At 44.9% G+C, this 15,828-nt stretch overlaps 1 protein-coding gene and 1 long non-coding RNA gene across 4 annotated transcripts; one reads left to right on the top strand and one right to left on the bottom strand.

The window, feature by feature from the left end:
- Positions 1 to 5,029: 5,029 nt before the first annotated feature.
- Positions 5,030 to 6,431, bottom strand: LOC310702407. 2 transcript variants are annotated; one of them, XR_014523494.1, is made up of 2 exons: positions 6,214 to 6,431; positions 5,030 to 5,632 (listed from the first exon to the last, which is right to left on the bottom strand). It is a non-coding gene; the product is annotated as an uncharacterized lncRNA (long non-coding RNA). The 2 variants fall into 2 exon arrangements; XR_014523495.1 differs by having other exon boundaries at positions 6,042 to 6,418.
- An 87-nt stretch (positions 6,432 to 6,518) lies between these two features.
- On the top strand, positions 6,519 to 13,727 carry H3-3A (H3.3 histone A). Of its 2 annotated transcripts, XM_083493887.1 has the most exons (5): positions 6,519 to 6,656; positions 7,329 to 7,468; positions 8,209 to 8,363; positions 9,277 to 9,430; positions 13,075 to 13,727. In XM_083493887.1, the coding sequence occupies exons 3-5, from the start codon at positions 8,236 to 8,238 to the stop codon at positions 13,201 to 13,203; spliced, it is 411 nt and encodes a 136-aa protein (XP_083350013.1). In that variant the 5' UTR covers positions 6,519 to 6,656; positions 7,329 to 7,468; positions 8,209 to 8,235; the 3' UTR covers positions 13,204 to 13,727. The 2 variants fall into 2 exon arrangements, with proteins under 2 accessions (XP_083350013.1, XP_083350012.1); XM_083493886.1 differs by lacking the exon at positions 7,329 to 7,468.
- The last annotated feature ends 2,101 nt before the right edge of the window (positions 13,728 to 15,828 follow it).

The raw sequence follows: 15,828 nt of genomic DNA, 5'->3' as shown, positions 1-15,828 counted from the left end.
CACAAAATAAAAGTGTGAGATTTCCACACACAGAGAAAATCTATTAGAAGAGTTTGGATTTGATATCCCACTTTATCTACCCGAAGGAGTCTCAAAGCTGCTAACATTATCCTTTCCCTTCCTCCCCCACAACAAACACTCTGTGAGGTGAGTGGGGCTGAGAGATTTCAGAGAAATGTGACTAGCCCAAGGTCACCCAGCAGCTGCATGTGGAGGAGCAGAGACATGAACCCGGTTCCCCAGATTACGAGTCTACCGCTCTTAACCACTGCACCACACTGGCTCCCTATTAGACTTGAGGCCAGGGTTATTTAGTTCCTGCCATGGACTGTTCCCTACTACTTGCCATTATGCACTGTGATCTAGTGTTAGGATGAGAATCTTGTGTACTCTCACTCCCATTTCCCATCACCCTAACTATAATGACCAGTTATCAGGGATGATGGGAGTTGTGGTCCAACAATATTTGAATTGTGGATAGAGTTGATTCTTAGGGAGGTATTCAACCAAGTTTACTCAGCAGAGGTAAAGGTAAAGGGACCCCTGACCATTAGGTCCAGTCGTGGCCAACTCTGGGGTTACGGCGCTCATCTCGCTTTATTGGCCGAGGGAGCCAGTGTACACCTTCCAGGTCATGTGGCCAGCATGACTAATCTGCTTCTGGCGAACCAGAGCAGCACATGGAAACACCATTTACCTTCCCGGCGGAGTGGCACCTATTTATCTACTTGCACTTTGACGTGCTTTCGAACTGCTAGGTTGGCAGGAGCTGGGACCGAGCAATGGGAGCTCACCCCATCACAGGGATTTGAACCACCGACCTTCTGATCAGCAAGTCCTAGGCTCTGTGGTTTAACCCACAGTGCCACCCGCATCCCTTTACTCAGAATAGGCCAACTAAAACTAATGAACATGGCTGTGTACATACTATACCTTTAAAGAACATTCAAACCACATTCTCAACCCCACCACCGAATTCTGGTCACTTTAGTTTGTCAAGAGTTCCTGTGAATTATAACTCTGTGAGGGGAATGGCAGCCTGTCCCACTAAGTCACTTGAGGCGAAATGGAAAAGTGTTGCCCCAGCAGCACCTAAGCCTCCCACCAAGCAGCAATGACAGTGGCAGGTTCTGGTGAGATCTCATGAGATCTCACAGTGCACACAATATCTCGTGAGATATTGCTGGAAGCCATCACCGCTTCTCCGCCAGTGGTGGTGGGGCAGGCAGGCAAGGCGCCCACAGAGGCACTTTGTTTTGGAGTTCCGCCACTGAAGTGTCTGTCTCAGCACACCTCTTAGGCTGAAAACTATGGAATCTCACCCAAATGCATTTAAGGAGTTCATATCCTAACTGGATAAGGAACCATGCACAGAGTTGGGTGCTAGGAGCACACTGCCATCTGCCACCAATCCAGATGTCAGGGCTGCAAAGTCCCATTAGAAAATCCAGCCTGCTGTTTGGGAGTCAAAGTGAGCAAATGTGGATTCAGATCTGCTCCCTTCCCAACCATTAAAAAACAAAAACAAACTCTGATTTGAGCAACACCCACCTTTCTAACATAGCTCCATGAGTGATGGAACAACTGCAGCTACATAAGTACACAACCGGATAAGGACAGTAGTGTAGAAATTTATTCAAGGTTCCAAAGCATTGCAAAAATTATTTTTGTATCCTACAATATAATTCAGGAGTTTTGAGGGTTGGCACGGTTGGACACCTGCTGAGGGTCCACACTCCAGAAGGCCATCCCGCACAAACAACAGCTTCTTGGATCCGTTCCTCTTCACCTCTGCTTCTTATTGTGGCTCCAGGGGAATGAACAAGTAAACAACAGCTGTGGTGAGGAAGAGTGACTGTCTAGACCAGGCATAGGCAAACTCGGCCCTCTAGATGTTTTGGGACTACAACTCCCATCATCCCTGACCACTAGTCCTGTTAGCTAGGGATGATGGGAGTTGTAGTCCCAAAACATCTGGAAGGCGAGTTTGCCTATGCTGGTCTAGAAAGTCAGCGGTAGCAATGATGAGGCAGAAGAGCAGCAGCTGGCAACAATGGCGGAGAAGAGGCAGATGTACTGAGAAAGGAGGCTCCACCCTAAACCCACAGGCACAACCTACCATTGTTTCTCATTGTTTCTCTTCAGTGCATGTATATGTCTATGTCTATGTCTATGTATGTATACCGCACTCTGAAAAGGTCATCCATCAGGGCGAACAATTGCATTCAATCCCATTGGCCTGAACTGACTGGAAAGGAACTAAATAATCTGTGTCATCCAAGAATGCTTGCATCTGAGTGTTACAATTCTGTTACTGTACAGAATGTGAAAGTACTTCATAATTCTAGACTTGCTACCTTCTTTATATATCTTCATTCTGATACAAGCAGTTCAAAGTGCAGACCAAGACTGTTATAAAAGTTGATGAGCAGAAAAAAAGGTTATATGGGATGCAACTGCTTCTTTCTGTGGAGCTATTCTTTTCCTCCACAATATCCTTGTGGCCACTGGGTAATATAAATATCAGGAATTAGGTAATGCTGCTTCAGGCGGAATTAACTGCTCCCTCATGATTTGCAACTCTCAAAAAGAAGTTGGGACAGTCACAAAGTGAAAAGCTGTTCAGAAGCTAGTTGCGCATGTTAGTATGTTAATGACAGGGAATCATATTTTTTAATATTTATACACTCATACGGGCCCCCAAGGCAGCTCACAACATAATAAAACAAGCACAATAAAATCAGTTTACAAACAACCTTACTAAAGTTTGCAGCAACATATACGAAACAGTGGCAGCAAAAAAAGCACATCTAAACAAAACTGTAATGACAATCTTTCTGAAGCCAGGGAGGTAAGGGACTAAATAAACTTAACGAGGGCTCAGTTGGTTGAGCATGAGACTCTTAATCACTGGGTTGTGGGTTGGGCAAAAGATTCCTGCATTGCAAAGGACTGGACTGAACCTTTTGGTCCCTTCCAACTCTACAATTCTCTGAGTCTATGAGTTCCAGAAGTAAGATGCCATCACAGAGAATGTCCTATCCTTATCACGTACACCCTCACAATCCTCCACTGGTTTGGTGCCAGTATAGAAGCAGACCTGACTTCAGGAAAAGTGGAAGCTTTTTTTGCGGCAGGAAGGAAGCTGCTATTAGTACCTAACAACCCTCTCTCTCTCTCTTTCTTATCTTGGTTTTCTGAGGAGTTAATGCTGTTAAATGAGCAGGACAGTGGCTAGACAGTGGAAAATTTGGGCAAAATCCAACCTAACATTTATGTTAAAAGTCCATATTAGATCCTTCCCTAGTAAAGAAATCTTTGCACCCACCATTACATACTTTGGTGTTGCCCAGTATAGCCTTTGTGAGTTGTTAGAAGCCTGTTATAATCTGGCTAGTAAAATGGGAGAGGCACAATGTGATCAATTTGCACAACATTCTTGTGGATATAGTTGTTCACGGTGCCTCCACTAGAGTTATTCTGGAGCCAGACTTGGTATCAACTTGGTACCAGTTGTCCCTTAGCACCCTGTTTCTTGAATATTTTTCAGTCGGTGTAAGCTACCTACTGGCTTGAAAAGTATGTCAGAACAGGACTGGAAAAATGGCTTTTGGAAGTGATAAGTGCTTATTTGAGAGGAAATAAGTTTCTACCAGGTCATAAGGAAGGTGTAGTGAGGTTCCTTCTGAAAAATAATAATTTATTATTTATACCCCACCCATCTGGCTGGATTTCCCTAGCCACTCTGGGCGGCTCACAACAGAATATTAAAAACACAATAAAACATTAAACATTAAAAAAATCCCTAAACAGGGCTGCCTTCAGATGTCTTTTAAAAGTAAGATAGTTGTTTATTTCCTTGACATCTGATGGGAGGGCATTCCACAGGGTGGGTGCCACTACCAACAAGGCCCTCTGCCTGGTTCCCCATAGCTTCACTGCCAGAAGGCCCTTGGAGCTGGACCTCAGTGTCCAGGCTGAATGATGGGGGTGGAGATGCTCCCCTTCAGGAAAACTGGGCCATGGCCGTTTAGGGCTTTAAAGCTCAGCTCGAAAACGTACTGGGAGCCAATGTAGGTCTTTCAAGACAGGTGTTATGTGGTCCTGGCAGCTCCTAGTCACCAATAAATGCTATCCCTTTACCAATCTGACATTAACAACTATCAGAACTATGGCATGAGATAATCTCCGGTACATTGAGCCATATCATTTACACAACATGCATATTCAATAGCCTCAAAAAGCTACTGGGGCCTACAACATGCTGCTTCCATTGGTGAAGGGTGCTCTTGCTGAAAACCCTGCTCCGTTATATTCTGAGGCACCTAAACATTCATGAAAAGCCGTCTCATGGAAGACTCACTAATTTTCTAGTGATGATGTCAGGAAGGTATAAAATGAGATAAGAGAAAATCATAGCCTTTTACTATGATAAAATCAGGGCCCCTTCAGATATCCTTTTTATTGCACATTCAAGATGATATGTGCTTATGATGGGATTTGAAAAGTTTTGGGATGGAACTATTGCTTCATTTCCAATCAGTGCATGTCCCATAGCTTCCTAATGAATTCATGAAACTTTTAATACAACAAATGTTCAGGATGGGAAGGTGGTTTATCCTGCTTCAGTTGTGCTGTAGTGCAAAACTGCCCTTCCACACAGCAATAATGAGGTTACATTAGGAAAGCACTGTAGAACTAATAAAGTGGAATGATGTGTTGATGGTCCGGTATAAATCAACCACTTATGCCCTATTACAGTGTCAATGAGTGCAGAGCACACCCCCACACAAAAACACTAGTCTGGAGGGGCACTTAGTGAAAAGTGTTCCTGACCATCTGGAGTTTTCATCCTATGACTACAGCTTCTGAGTTGAGAGGCACCTGTTGCATAGAAGAATGTGTATGAGAGATTAGAAGGGGAGGATTGGGGGACCACAGACAAGGGCCACCCAAACCTAAGGCTAGCCTTGGCTCGAGATTTCACAAATCTTAACAGCAATATATAGTGTCTGTCAGAAAACAGAAATTGTGGAATGAAGTTTTTATTCCTTTAAGCTAGCTCTCATTCTTTAAATCTGGGCATTACAAATCTCTCTCTGTGTGTATGGTCCATAAGTTCCAGTACAGTCAAACCTCAATTTTTGAAAGTCTCAGCTGCTGAACGTTTCGTAAACCGAACACTGAAAACCCGGAAGTGAATGCTTCCATTTTTGAATGCACCTTGGAAGGTGAACGGCTTCTGTGGCACATTTTTCTTTTTTCCACATTGACTTTGCAGCCAGACCTTTGATCCTCGATTTTCAAATGTCGAACAGAATTCTGGAACGGATTACGTTTGAAAACCAATGTTCCACTGTATTGTGGTTTTTCAGATGAGCATAAAAAGAGTAAGCTGCCAGTGACTGAAGCCACCTAAACTGGTGGAGCTAGTGGTTTAAGCTTCAATGTAAATATTCTGAGGAAGGCAAGTTGTAGAATTACTGGAGGAGCAAAACACTGAAGTTGGACTTCATGAGGGCCAGTTCACCAACTCCAAACACCTCACTTTCTGCTCACCACTTGTTGACTTGAAGCGTAATCTGCGCATTGCATAAAAATCCATTGCAAGTGCTGCAATGATGTCAGTCCTCTGAAAAAAACAAATCACACTTTTAAAGGCCTTAAACTTTTTAACACCCCACCCCCTTTATCGTACTCCACCTCATTCATTGCAATCAGGCTCCAATCCCTCTCTCCTCACCAATGAGTTCCCCTCCACCCACCTCATCGAGCAGCCTCAAACTTCATGGAAAGTCCCTTTGGTGTTGGATCTCAGTCGTTCAACGCTAGTACTCCTCGCCCCCGAGTTTGAGGCTTCATCAAGCGGCGGGCGTGTGAAGCGCCTCAAGCAGAGGAGTGAAACTCCTAGGGACCGATGTCCCTTCACCCCCGTAATAAAATATTTTAGGGAGTCCCCCCCCCCGCAGTTGATGGGCATTGCCATTCAAATGGTGTCCGTGTGCCACGTCTTGCGATCGATTAGGTGGGACGGGGCTTACCTTGTGCCCCCTATATTTTATTCAGGTTGGCCCCCCTGGCCTCCAGAGTCTCGCAGGCTTGGGCCACCCTAACCTGGGGGGGGGCCCCTGAGAGTTCAGTCCAGGAGCAGCGAGGGGCCCCCAAGCCATCCCCTAATGCCCGAAGCAACGCAGAGAGACCGTTGGTCCTGACCTCGCGCCGCCGGATCCTGGCGGTTAGGGGTCTCCTCCCGCTGGACCGTTGGGCGCTGACTTGGGGCCTCGTGCTCCCCTCTGGCAGGGGAAGGAAGCCAGGAGGGCCAAGGGGGGATTCCCTGCTTCGCTCCCTCGCTCGCTCTCCGTCTGCGGCGCGCGCGGCGTGTCTTTTGTGTTTGTACACACAGAGGCGGCCGCGGGAAGCCGAGAGTGGGCAGGGAGGAAGCCGCGCGGGCGTGGCCTCGCCTTCCCTCCATTGTGCGCCATTGGCTGCCCTCCTCGGCGGGGGCGGGGCCTGGGCGGGGCTAAGCGGCGGAGACGGCCCTCCCGAGTCAGCCATCTTTCAATTGTGCTCTCAGCCGCCGTCGCCCGCAGCAGCTTTAGCGCCTCCTCGCTCTTCCTCGCCTGCTCGGCAGCCGCGCTCAGCCTCAGCGGACGGGGGTAAGTCGTCAGCCTCGCTCCCTCCCGCGGCGGCGGCGCCCCCCCCTCACGCCAGCTTAGCCAGGGACCCCTCCGGGCTGCCCCCCGAACCTTTCCGGCAAACTTCTGGGAAGAGCTGCGGTTGGGGGGCAGGCGAGTCCCCAGCGCAGCCGAGGAGACGGCTCCTTCGCGCAGGGCCCCCCAGCCCCACTTCGCGCGGCTCCTGCCCCCCTCCAGCGCCCTCCCCGCACCCCGGACCCCCACCATCCTCCTCCCCAGCCCCTCACCTGCCCCCTCGGCCCCTCGTCGCCCCGCATCGGAGCTGGGAAGCGGCTGCAAACTGGAGCCAGTTGCCAGCCCGGGGAAACTCTGCTGCCTGCCTTCCCTGGCTCCCCACAGTTGTTGCTCAGCTTCACCATCTTGTCTCTTTTCTCTGGTCACCGACCATATTTTTTTTCTCCCTATTGCATAAAAACAATAAAAAGGGGAGAAATGTGCCCAGGAAACGATCCGAACCCAGCGCGATTTGGGGGGATTCTCGGTCCAAACTTTTCCTCTCCCCGGTAGCCCGTCGGACCCCACATAGTTTGGAGCTGCTGGGGGATTTTTTTTCCGGGGGGTTGTTATTGTGTTGCTATTTTATTTTTTTATTTTTTCCCCCTCCCCGTCTCTCTCTTTCTCTCCCTGCAATAGGGAGTCTAAGGCTGCATTTCGTGATTGTTTCCATTTTGTTGGGGATGAGTTTGCCAGCGAGAGGCGCTTGGGAGCGAGGCAGCCTCAGCACTGGCAATTGGGCAGGCGGGAGCAGCACCGAAAAACCTGACCCCCCAAAAGTTCGTTGCTTTCTTGCACTTAAAATCTGACGTGATATTTCCCCCCTTCCTTTTGTGGAATAAAACCTGGCTCGTCTACGGCTTCCATTTGTTTTTCCTTCGCGCGCGCGGCAGGGCGAGGGGAACGGTGGCTGCTTTGCAGGAGAACACTTTAAGGCTTGGGAGTCCCCCTGTTTTCTTTTCTGTTTTTAAACCGATTTTTGTTTTTTGCTCAATGCAAGCCATAAATCAGCTGCACGTCCCCCGGCGTTTTCGGCAATTATTGGCACTTTTTCTGAGCCCACGGGAGGGGGTTAGGAACCGCTTGTGTTGTGTTGGAATCGCCCCTCTCTCATCTTTTTGACTGCTGCTGCATCGCTCTAGTTTTTTGCCCTGGGCAAGGGCTGCATTTTAGCAGGCTACTACAATCCTAGGCATTTATTTTACTGTTAAATAAATTAGATCCCCCCTCCCTGACCGTTTTACCATCCAATCCAGCACTTGCAAGGGAAAGGATTTCTTTATGTGGCAAGCTCGCAGGCGGGGAAGTCTGCTGCTTGGCTTGCTACCGGAGGTGTGGATCCGCAGCTTTTTAATCGCTTAAGGTTTTGGAGGTCCTTAACATCCGATGCATTGTTGTTGTCTTTGTAAAGGCAGTTTTAAAAACAAATAAATCTGCATTTTCGGAAACCCTTCCCCCCCTCCTCTGGTGGCTGCTGTGTGGCGGTATAGTGATCGCGTGGGTGATTTCTTACCGATAGGTGTAAGGAAGAGAAGTTCGCGGGAACATGGCTCGTACCAAGCAAACTGCCCGTAAATCCACCGGTGGGAAGGCGCCCAGGAAGCAACTGGCGACAAAAGCCGCTCGCAAGAGCGCGCCCTCTACTGGTGGGGTCAAGAAACCTCATCGCTACAGGTATAGAAATGACCGCGAACAAAAGTATTGTGATGTTATAGTCCCCAGACAACGCGGAAATGTTTATCGGAACGCAACTTTTTGCTTTGGGGATTTTTTAAAAAAAATATTTCACATTGAATCGGATTATACTGGCAAGGTCTCCGTTGTTTCTTCTCTTGATGAAAAAGAAAAATTTCAACATAAAAATATTTTATATGGAACATTTCCTCCGAAAAAAGCTGTAAGATCGCCTTTGATAGTAATATATCAATTGTATTGATTAAATGGATTTTAAAAATAAAATCTGAAAATCACAATATTAAGTTTAAAAAAACAAATCTGGTTCTGTCGTGTTTAGGATGTAGTAATAGGGATTGCTGATTAATGAAGGTGTAGGAAGAAGCCTGCTTTATTTAAAACTTGCCGAGCCTGATAATTTTTCATTTATTTAAATTAGTTTAGCTCCTCAGCTGTTACTGTAAAACTGATATAGTTTGTGCATTGTACCACTAGAGGGCAGTAGCTGCCTCCAGATAAGCAGGTAAATAGCAGGCTTTACACTTTTAAATGTTGTTTTTAAGACTGTGTATACACAAATGGATAAATTGTAATTACTGATATTCTTCTAGTAGCCATTTTTCTCATAATATTTACATTGCATAAAGAGGACATAGACTCTTCAATGGTTTCTAGCATTCTGTTTTGGACTGTTCTTTTTAGCTGAAACCAATTTGACTTATTTTAGCATGTCACTACTTCATTTTGTAGAAGTTGGTCTTGCGCAAAATGTTCTTGTATGCTCATGTCTCTTGAATGGAACAGTTATTCAAACTTTCATTTCTCTCTCTGGAATTTTGTATGCTCTATTTTTCGGAGATGAAGACAAAAAGCTTATTTGTCTTGTTTCTTCTTTTTTGTTTATCATTTAAAGGCCAGGTACTGTGGCTCTTCGTGAAATCAGGCGTTATCAGAAGTCAACCGAACTTCTGATCCGCAAACTTCCTTTTCAGCGCCTGGTGCGTGAAATTGCTCAGGACTTCAAAACAGATCTGCGTTTCCAGAGCGCAGCTATTGGTGCTTTGCAGGTAAAAATCATATTGTATCTTACTAGCTGCCCTTAACCCCCCAAATGGCAAGATGCCCCTTAATAGAACTGATAATGCATGTCTGAACAATATAATTTCAGGTGAGTACTTAACAGTGTTTTCCACCCCATAACCTTATATATGAACTTTGTTTTCAATTAGCCATTTTGTGTCCCAAATTGTTTCTTTCTAAGTTACAATTATCTAGCTTTTAAAAAGACATGGGGGAAGGTGCTTAAAGGTAAACTCTTTCTACTAAAGTAATTCAGCTGACTTTTAAAAATATATACATGAGACTTAATTTACAACTGCCTCAGACAGTACACATGTGGGTATAGCTTTACCATCACAAATGACATGAAAAGCCCTTTCTAGAGTGCAGCCATTAACAGCACTGTGCCGTTAGTACGTGAGGGAGTATGTGATTGGTTACTTCCATACGCTCATCTTATTGGTTCAGCTGTTTCTATGGTTAGTCAAAACTTCACGCAATTGGTGGGTTTCACAAGTAAGCATCCATGTGTTTGTAGGTGCGCAGATAACTACCAGCATTTGGGAGAACTAAAGTAATTCACCTCCTTGAGGAAGATCTTAAAACTTGAAATGTTGGAACATAAGGATTTCAAAAATAGATCTCCTAAAGGAACTGCAAATGAATCCATTATTTCTTTCCCCCACCCTTCAAGATTCATTTTTTTATTTTTACTCTGCACGAAGGTTAACCAAACCATTTTTGAGATTTGTCAGGAATATGATCTACATTACGCTGCATCAGAATACAGTGGTGCCTCGCAAGACGAAATTAATTCGTTCCGCGAGTCTTTTCGTCTTGCGATGTTTTTCGTCTTGCGAAGCACGGTCCGTCGCAACTGCGCCTCTTCAAGTGGCTTTAAGAAAAAAGCGAACAAACTCGCAAGACCTTTTCGTCAAGCCCATAGGGAAAATCGTCTAGCGAAGCAATGCAAAACCGAAAAACCCTTTCGTCTAGCGAGTTTTTCGTCTTGCGAGGCATTCGTCTTGCGGGGCACCACTGTACTTAGCAGCTTCTGCCTTTGTCAAACCTCCAAGTAACTTCCACACACCTTTCCTCTTTCCACACATCATTAGGAAGAGCAAGGGGTACCTGTTAGGATGTGGTTGGGATACACCTGGTATGTGAGATGTACTTTTTGAGCCCTTTTATTATAAGATAAACCATTGAAGGCAGAATGCTGCACTGGAAGGACTTTGGTCTGATCCGGCAAGACAATCTGTATGTTCTCCAACAAAACACAAAGCTTGCATTAGTGTTAGATGTGGTGATTTCCAAATATGGAGAGGGAACTCGTGCTGTTTTCAAATTCTCTTTCTTGATTTATTTCCACAAATTACTGATGTGTAAGTAGCTATATGTGAAGAGCATGACATTGCCAATTCTAGGCAGATCCAGTGTATTTTCCAAAAGTAGAAAGGCACATTATCCCTTTTCATGCAACAAGAGTGATGTAAGCTTGGCTAGGTTGTGGTGAGGACAGCGACTTAACAAGGGAGAAGCAGCCCTTAGTTTGTAAGCGCTACACTCAGGGGCCTTGTTTAGTCGTTTAGTCATGTCCGGCTCTTCGTGACCCCATGGACCAGAGCACGCCAGGCCCTCCTGTCTTTCACTGCCTCCTGCAGTTTGGTCAAGAGCATTTAATACTTTACAGACCTATTTGACATTCTCAGAAACAGTTCCCAGACAGAACTGATTTGTCAGTCATTGGACTCACATAAACCGAAATGTTTTGCAGCATGCTTTGCCTGCTCTGTATCATGTAACACTGTCACCTCCTGCTCTAAAGGGACAGAGGTACAAGAAAGAAGTCCATTAGCCATCCTAAGAATAATGTCGGCATATCACAGGATTTGTGCGTGAAACATGTACAGTTCTACACAGCACATGCAGAATTCAAGCTAAAACAGGTGTCTAAAAAATTCAGCACAGCCTAGAATCTAGACTCTAGATGAAGCCTGCCTTATTTGTGGCCCATCAACTCTTAACACAACCCACTGTGTTTGCAGTCCCAGACTGATGACCAAAGAATAGGAATTTTATTGACGGCCGTATAGGGTCAACAGGCTGCACTTGTCTTGTGTACGGTCCTCCAGCCAGGGTGCTATGAGGTTTCTGGCTAACCATTGCCAGATTATGATTTTTAAAGCAAGACTGAATGGCTGAGAAATCAGAGTGCAGTATGGACACCAAAGAAATCGCTTTATTGCTGGTAAAAAGTAGCAGTAGTGGTGCTGCTGCTTCATAAAACCCATAATACACGTACGTTCCTTGTCCAATCCTGACCTTATTTTAATCCCAGGATGAGCAGGCATTAGGCTTTAATTTTTATACCACAGCCCTGAGACCTACCAGCCATAGCCAGGTGCATATAGTGGCTTAGGAGGGATAACATAATGAGAATTAAGGACAGTGTACCTCTGAGCATATGCCTGGTCCATATTAAAAATCCACATCTATCTTCCTTTCTTTCAGAAGCCAAAATTAGGGTGGAGTGGGAAATACCTATTAATTGTTGGTTTTGCTAGATAGTTGGGAGCCAGAAAACTTGACTGTCATACTGTAAATCCCCCAGAGATGTCTCAGTAGATCCTGATCTCCCTACTGCTTTTCCTGTGAAGATGGATTCCAAAGTTTTATACAGTGCTTGTGCAAGCAGAAAACAGCTTGCACAATCAGCCTTTCCTCTTGCCTCCGTTCTGCAGAAGGTTTTTTCCCTTTAATTTGGGGTGGGGGGTGGGGAGCATCTCCTGAACAGTGGGGCTTTCAGTCATGGCTGCTGTGGGAACATGCCCCAAATCAGGCAGAAAGGGCTTGCATCCCACTGAAGGAAGAGTCCCTCTGCCTGATTTTGGATGATTCTCCACCCATTTCACTTCAGTCCTTACAACATGGCCCCCATTATCCAGGAGGGCCCCCAACCCTCTGAAGAGAGTTTTTGGAAGATACAAGTAGGAGGACGGGAATATCTGTTGTGTAAAGAGCATTATGCTCATGTAACTACTCAAAACGATCCTTTAACTGTTGTTCCCCTGTGGAAGAGTTAACTTGCTGCAAACCAGCTTAGTGGTGGATCAGGATCCAGAAGGGGCTTTTGTTTTGCAAGCTACAAGAATGTTTTGGAGAAGATAATACATACGTTAATTATGATGGTTAATGCCCAATCCAGGTGTGGAATCAATCAGAGACAGGATTTTATAGATGGGTGTATCAGAACTCTAGGGCTACAATGCCTTGTTTTCTGTTTACCAACATTTGTATCCCACTTGATTTTAACAAATGATTTACAAGGAACATCATGTAATTAAAACATGGAACACACATTTAAAATCAGCAGTAAACTAACCAGAGATTAAAGCATGCCAAGATCTATGTGTGGATAGGCTTTTTGGCAGGTGCCAAAAAGGATACAGCAAAGGTATCTGATGTCAGACATCAATAGGCAGAAAGCGCCAAATTGTAGGTGCTATTGCACCAAAAGATCTATTTCCCCCTCCCAATTGCATAAGACAATTTAGAAGAGAGACATAGCTAAAGTGTGCCAATGTTTGTAATTATTTGAGAGTCCGTGCACTATGGTTAAAACATTCGAATTATTTTCTTCTCTCAACAGGAGGCAAGTGAGGCCTACTTGGTTGGCCTCTTTGAAGACACCAACCTGTGTGCTATTCACGCCAAACGTGTCACAATCATGCCAAAAGATATCCAGCTAGCACGCCGCATACGTGGAGAGCGTGCTTAAATTCTTCTAAGATGGATTTGTCATTCTCAAAACAAAATAAATCTCTTCTTCCTGTTATTGGTAGTAATGAACGTTAGATATTTTTTTCCATGGGGTTAAAAGGTACCTAAGTATATGGTTGCAAAAATGAAAAAAAAAAATAGAGGACAGAATCGGGTATTGGCAAGCTCTTTTTCATTTTCATTTGTGTGTGGATTTTTAATATAAACGTGGGGACATATAATGCATTATTGCTATCAAAAACCATTTCAGTGAACATATTTCAGCAGTTCAACTTTATAACAATTATAAATATGCCAGTCAAACTTTTCTGGACAATGCCAGCATTTGGATTTTTTAAAAAAATAGGTAAATTTCTTATTGATGGCAACTATATGGTGTCTGTAACATTTTTATCATACAGTAGATTCCATCCATTCGCTATACTTTTCTAACTAAGTTGTCCTACATGCAAGTACATGTTTTTAATGTTGTCTGTCTTCTGTGCTGTTCCTGTAAGTTTGCTATTAAAATACATGAAATAACATTTGTTTTTTGCCTTTAATTTTTAACCCTGCCACATTGACTGCTAGTTTCTGTAAGTCAGCACCAATAGAAATTCAAGAAAGATGCATCTCTTGCACTGCTTCCAAACTAAATGTAGGAAAGTGTGCATTTCTGACTCATATTGAGATCTGGAGCCATACCAAAATTTATATGTGGTGGGAAAACACACATGGATGTAGTTACTAGTTCGCACATGTGCGCATCCACTTCAATAATGGCAGTAGCACTTTCAATGAACAAAGCTTCCCTTCCAGCCAATTCATGTGAATTGATCTTTTGGATCCCTCTTTCAGTTTACAAGTATAAAAGTAGCACACTTACTACACGAATTGGCCACCACCAGAAGGAATGAGTGTCTCACATCTCCTAGGTGGTGTGTGCCTGCAGCTTATGGTGTGGAAATTAGGAATCTGTGGTCATGACCCTCTGGTTTGAAATTACTATTTTTCTAGCTTCACTTTAATCCTATGGGGGGAGGGAGGGAATCTGCTTCCTGCACAGACTGAAAAAATCCCTAAATGTAGCTGTGTGTGAATCTTGACTACTGAGTCGGAGCTTCCATTTTGAGTGTTTTCAAACTCTTGCTGTTTCCAGCCATTTTCCAGAGCGTATTCAGTGGTACCTCGGGTTAAGAACTTAATTCGTTCTGGAGGTCCATTCTTAACCTGAAACCGTTCTTAACCTGAGGTACCACTTTAGCTAATGGGGCCACCCGCTGCCGTCGCCGCACGATTTCTGTTCTCATCCTGATGTAAAGTTCTTAACCTGAGGTACTATTTCTGGGTTAGCAGAGTCTATAACCTGAAGCGTCTGTAACCTGAGGTACCACTGTACTCTAGCTAGTTGGGTCAGTTTCTCAGATTCAGCTGATGTTCCGTTTTCTTCTGTGATTCTTCCTTACAATCATGCTGCAAACTTGCACAAATCAAATTGCACTTCCATCCTACAGAAACTAATATACAGTTGTACCTTGGAAGTCGAACGGAATCTGTTCTGGAAGTCTGTTCAACTACCAAAACATTCAGAAACCAAAGCGCTGCTTCTGACTGGCTGCGGGAAGCAAACGAACAGGCACTTTCAGGTTTGCGGCGTCAAGGAGCCAAAATGTTCGAGAACTAAGCTGTTTGAAAACCAAGGTACGACTGTATACTCTTCCCTTGCCTCCAACACGGTTACAATGATGCAGACCTGTTGATGGGTCACCCTGGGAGAATGCTCACAGTTCATGGGTCGGGCCCCCAGCAAATGGTTACTGTAATGGTTTTAGGGGTTGCTCGTGCGTAAGTTGCCGCCACTCCTGGCTAGGTTACCTGGTTAACCCTTTCTGACTGAACAGCCTCCAGCATCGTGACTGTCTCAGTCGCTGGCAGAATCCGTCAGTGGGCGTTTCTTAAACCTTTTCCAGCATAAAAGCTGTTTGATGCCAAGTCTCCTCCTACTCTCCCTGCGCGGAAGTCTTCTGCGCAGGGAGGGTGTGGGTAGCGGAGGACCCGTACTCTCTCCGCTGGTCTCCAGTGAAGAGTCTTGGAGATTCCTCTCCGATTCCCCCATCTGCCCCCCTTCTCCACTGGTGTTACGCTGATTTCCTTCCCCAGCAGATGGGCTGCCTCTCTCCCTACTGGGACCCTCTCCTGCATCCCTTTGGAGCCTTCCCTCCGCCTCTAGCTCCGATGGCAGTTCCCTGACAGTTACCCACTTCTGTATGCCCCATATATGGAGTGGGGGAAATACATTTTTCACTCTTTAAATTCCTAAATCTAATCTCGTGCATAGTTAGGAATATTGAAAGAATTAAAACATCTTCGAGGAAGGTTTTGCTTGACACTTATTTAATACAAATTCATTTTGACCCTATTTTCAACAGTCAATCAAGTCACAGTGGATAGAAAAATAAACCTTGAAAGCGAGAGGTTCTAAGAGCAGCACACCAGAAAAGACTGGTTTTGAAGCAAGTGGGTTATTAGATTTAAGATGTTTTTTTAATGCTACCATAATGGGTGAAGGAACATTCACAATGATGTTTGTTAAATAATTAAATGGCTTTCTTTTAAAAGGAAAGAAGTTCAATGTAATTTTATC

This window comes from Podarcis liolepis, assembly GCF_965112155.1.
Source record: "Podarcis liolepis genome assembly, chromosome: 3".
Lineage (NCBI taxonomy): Eukaryota > Metazoa > Chordata > Lepidosauria > Squamata > Lacertidae > Podarcis > Podarcis liolepis.
The sequence above is the reverse complement of the archived record's forward strand: the minus strand, read 5'-3'. Positions and strand labels throughout refer to the sequence as shown.